The 4,884-nt window shown below is 45.2% G+C and overlaps 1 protein-coding gene across 1 annotated transcript in view; it reads left to right on the top strand.

Annotated features, from left to right (window-relative positions):
* Positions 1-771: 771 nt before the first annotated feature.
* recql (RecQ helicase-like) overlaps positions 772-4,884 on the top strand; it is a 42,707-nt gene continuing 38,594 nt past the window's right edge. Inside the window, 3 exon segments of the mRNA XM_070897593.1 lie at positions 772-1,213; positions 3,420-3,462; positions 3,464-3,486. Coding sequence (XP_070753694.1) covers positions 1,183-1,213; positions 3,420-3,462; positions 3,464-3,486 — 97 coding nt within the window. The 5' untranslated portion in view covers positions 772-1,182.

Genomic DNA, 4,884 nt, shown 5'->3' with positions numbered 1-4,884 from the left:
CCGGGTCATGAACGGCGAAGCCCCGCCTCTGCCTGATTTGGAGGTGTGCGCGGCGTCGAGATTGACGGGAGGAAGCCCCGCCTCTCCTTGGCTGACGCTGCTGCGCGCGGTGTCGAGTGACTGACAGAGGGAGGCCCCGCCTTTCTCTGGATGGAGCTGCGCGCGCATCGTGCCAAGTGATTGACAAGGAGCTTGACCCCACCTCTCGCTGCTTGGAGCTGCGCGCAAGGTGTCGCCGCTTTTTTCTTCTCCGATCACGAGCGCCAATTACAGGTATTAAGCGGCATGTGACGGGGGCGCGAATTTCCAGCCGGAACGCTCGGCCTGTTAGGGCCGCGCCCGTTGCTGTCGGTTAATCGGTTTCCGTCGTGTTTGGGGCGGGAGGTTTATAAACAATCCAGGACTTTGAATGAAACGTTTCAGGCCCCGGCACCGGACGTGACCTCATGGAAAGGCCAGCGAACCCGCGGGTTGCTGTTATTGGTTGCCTTTTGGCGAATGTTGTGCGGCCTTAATGCTGATTGGTTAGATTGTCGAAACCGCTGGGAGCAGGTTGTGAAGCGGATGCGGAGACAGGATGCTGAGGTGAATGGAGAGGGTGTCGTACCTGCCCTGCGAGTGTTTGATGGACAGTACAGAGGCAGCTTTACTCTGTATCTAACTCCCTGTACCTGTCCTGAGAGTGTTTGATGGACAGTGCAGAGGCAGCTTTACTCTGTATCTAACCCCATGTACCTGTCCTGAGAGTGTTTGATGGGACAGTGTAGAGGGAGCTTTACTCTGTATCTAACCCCATGTACCTGCCGTGCAAGTGTTTGATAGTGCCATGGGCTCTTTTACATCCAAAATGTGCCCTCTTGACAGTGCAGCACTCCCTTGGTAGGGCACTGAAGCGGGCAGCATTGAAGTAGAGGAGGAGGTGCTGATGTATCCCTTAACATTATACACCGAGGAGAGTTATAATCGTTTATCATTTGCTGCTAGTAATTTATTTTTTCCTTACAAAATCCAAGGGCTTCTGACATTGAACATTTTTGCAGACAGGAAGCAGAGCGTTGGGATCAACGGGTCCTTTTCAGCTATTTACAATATACATCAGTGATTTAGATGAAGGAATTGAGTGTAATATCTCCAAGTTTGCAGATGACACAAAGCTGGATGGTGGTGTGAGCTGTGAGGAGGATGCTAAGAGGCTGCAGGGTGACTTGGACAGGTTAGTTGAGTGGGCAAATGCATGGCAGATGCAGTATAATGTGGATAAATGTGAAGTTATCCACTTTGGTGGCAAAAACACGAAGGCAGAATATTATCTGAATGGTGGCAGATTAGGAAAAGGGGAGGTGCAACAAGACCTGAGTGTCATGGTACATCAATCATTGAAAGTTGGCATGCAGGTACAGCAGGTGGTGAAGAAGGCAAATGGCATGTTGGCCTTCATAGCTAGGGGATTTGAGTATAGGAGCAGGGAGGTCTTACTGCAGTTGTATAGGGCCTTAGTGAGGCCTCACCTGGAATATTGTGTTCAGCTTTGGTTCTCCTAATCTGAGGAAGGATGCTCTTGCTATTGAGGGAGTGCTGCGAAGGTTCACCAGACTGATTCCCAGGATGGCAGGACTAACGTATGAGGAGAGACTGGATCGACTGGGCCTGTGTTTACTGGAGTTTAGAAGAATGAGTGGGGATCTCATAGAAACATATAAAATTCTGACTGGACTGGACAGGTTAGATGCAGGAAGAATATTCCCAATGTTGGGGAAGTCCAGAGCCAGGGGTCATAGTCTAAGGATAAGGGGTAAGCCATTTAGGACCGAGATGAGGAGAAACTTCTTCACTGAGAGTTGTTAACCTGTGGAATTCTCTACCGCAGAGAGTTGTTGATGCTAGTTTGTTAGATATATTCAAGAGGGAGTTAGATAAGGCCTTTACGGCTAAAGGGATCAAGGGGTATAGAGAGAAAGCAGGAAAGGGGTACTAAGGTGAATGATCAGCTATGATCTTGAATGGTGGTGCAGGCTCACAGGGCCGAATGACCTACTCCTGCACCTATTTTCTATGTTTCAATGTTTCATTTTTCATCTGATTTGCTTGTAGCTGATTTGACCTATTTTTATATACCTAAATTCAGCAATAAAACCTCAATCAGGAGAGGGGAGGTTTATCAGATTCTGTTTACTGCTCCAAGTCTTCTACAGTATTGCATTTGTGAAACTTAAGGCAACACCTTTTTTAAATTTAAAAATAAAATTGTAACCGGAGGAACAGGTGACTTTGGCCCTATGGTTCCCAAAGCTCTCTACCACTTGGGTTTTCCTTGCCTCGTATCTGTGTCTATTGTAGATTGATTGTTTATTACTCATAGCAATCAATGTAATTATTGTAGTGTGTGATTACCAGGATGGTAGAAGGTGAACTAGAAGGACTTTGGTCTATTTTTGGCTAGAAATTCCTATGTTCTTATGACTCTTTAATATCTTGTGCTGTGAACGCAGGCCAGCCAAATTTGGCTTTAGAACTTTGACAGATGTAAACATTCACGAGCTGAAAATTCCTGAAAGGTTTCATGTTGACTGAATTCTTTGATAATCTTGGCTGGTTCTGCAGCAAAGCTTTCAAGTGTAATGAATACTGGCCTTTTATGACTGAATAGCAAATGAACAATGGCCAAAATTCAGATTAAGGCCAGAAGGTAGTGACAACCATACAAAACAATAATTGTAATTGGAAGATGCATCCTTGTATCCTACCTGTTGAATACAAGTCACCAAATTGAGGTTGTGTGGCCAGATCCATACTTGGATGTATTGTGTTGGCTCAGTTATTTCTCTGTTAACCCTCTCCCTCCACCTCCACCACATACCTAATGTAACTCAGGACTGTCCAAGATTCTCATTGTTATGAACGAATTAGCCTTGTACCATGGAGCCTCATGGGTCACGTATAAAATGTAAATCCACATTGCTATTAATTTGCCCCAATCTCAGCCTGCAACTGCTAACAGATCTTGGCTATTTAGGATTTATGCAGCAACAAGGCAACAGTGCTATGAAGTGCCCTGTCCAAAGCCTGCGGAATTCAGACAAAACAAACCTGCGAGAAGGAAATAGAACAGAGCTGTGTGGGCTGGAGTGTCAGAGCTTGCTGGCTTTGTGGTCCACAGGCTGTAGTTTGGGCACCCCTGATGTAATTTGTACAACAACATGTCATCTGTGTATATGTGGTGAATTGGAAACAACACTGCAGGAACTAGGTTGTTACAATGCATCTAAATAAGGTTTAGCAATAACAAATGGTTAGGATAAAAGTCTTGTGGAAACTTTTAAGGAGGGAGTCTTTCATATGGACCTGTAAAAAGCCTGGGATTCTTACAAATGCCATGTATCTATGCACTGAAATTCACTTGGCTATATATTGTTTTGTAGGTTTTGATGGTGTACCAGTGTTTCTGAGGAGTGGTTGTTACTCTTTCAAGAATGGCTGATGGTTCAGGTGAGTTAATCATGTGTTGTAGTGCGACAGTGTTAGTAAGAGCTCTGTTTTGGTGTACACTTGGTGAATTTTGTGCTCTTCAGGTGTTGGTGCTTGAGATAGTTGGCATCATAGGCTCCTAGGGCAGTGTTCAGTTGCAGCAACGTTGAGCTTTAATCTTAAATTGACTAGAATAGACTGGCAAATGATATTTAAAGGGTTGACGGTGGATAGGCAATGGCAAACATTTAAAGATCACATTGCCTCCCTGGTGCAAGGGTCAAGGATGTCTCGGAGTGGCTGCAGAACATTCTGGAGAGGGAGGGTGAACAGCCAGTTGTCGTGGTACATGTAGGTACCAACGATATAGGTAAGAAGCAGGAAGAGGTCCTACAAGCTGAGTTTAGGGAGGTAGGAGTTAAATTTAAAAAGTAGGACCTCAAAGGTAGTAATCTCTGGATTTCTACCAGTGCCACGTGCTAATCAGAGTTGAGGGAGCAGGATAGTTAGAATAAATACGTGGCTTGAGCAGTGGTGCAAGAGGGAGGGACTCTCATTCCTGGGACATTGGAACCAGTTCTGGGGGAAGTGGGACCTGTACAAAAGGGACGGTCTGCACTTGGGCAGGACTGGAACTGATGTCCTGGGGGTAACATTTGCTAATGCAGTTCAGGAGTGTTTAAACTAATATGGCAGGGGGATGGGAGCCTATGCAGCGAGACGGGGCGATGTAATATGGAGTCAGAAACAGATGGTAGAAAGATAAAAAGCAATAGTGGAAGGCCAAGTAAACAAAGGCAAGAAACAAAAAGGGCCACACTACATCATAATTCTAAAAGGACAAAGGGTGTTAAAAAAACAAGCCTGAAGGCTTTGTGTTTTAATGCAAGGAGTATCCGTAATAAGGTGGATGAATTAACTCTGCAAATAGATGTTAACAGATATGTGATTGGGATTACAGAGACGTGGCTCCAGGATGATCAGGGCTGGGAACTCAACATCCAAGGGTATTGAACATTCAGGAAGGATAGAATAAAAAGAAAAGGAGGTGGTTTGGATTGTTGGTTAAAGAGGAGATTAATGCAATAATTAGGAAGGACATTAGCTTGGATGATGTGGAATCTATATGGGTAGAGCTGCAGAACACCAAAGGGCAAAAAACGTTAGTAGGAGTTGTGTACAGACCTCCAAACAGTGATAGTGATGTTGGGGAGGGCATCAAACAGGAAATTAGGGGTGCATGCAATAAAGGTGCAGCAGTTATCATGGGTGACTTTAATATGCATATAGATTGGGCTAGCCAAACTGGAAGCAATACAGTGGAGGAGGATTTCCTGGAGTGCATAAGGGATGGTTTTCTAGACCAATATGTCGAGGAACCAACTAGGGGGGAGGCCATCTTAGAGCGTAATGAGCGAG

Source organism: Pristiophorus japonicus, chromosome 13 (genome assembly GCF_044704955.1).
Source record: "Pristiophorus japonicus isolate sPriJap1 chromosome 13, sPriJap1.hap1, whole genome shotgun sequence".
NCBI classification, from domain to species: Eukaryota; Metazoa; Chordata; class Chondrichthyes; family Pristiophoridae; genus Pristiophorus; species Pristiophorus japonicus.
The sequence above is the reverse complement of the archived record's forward strand: the minus strand, read 5'-3'. Positions and strand labels throughout refer to the sequence as shown.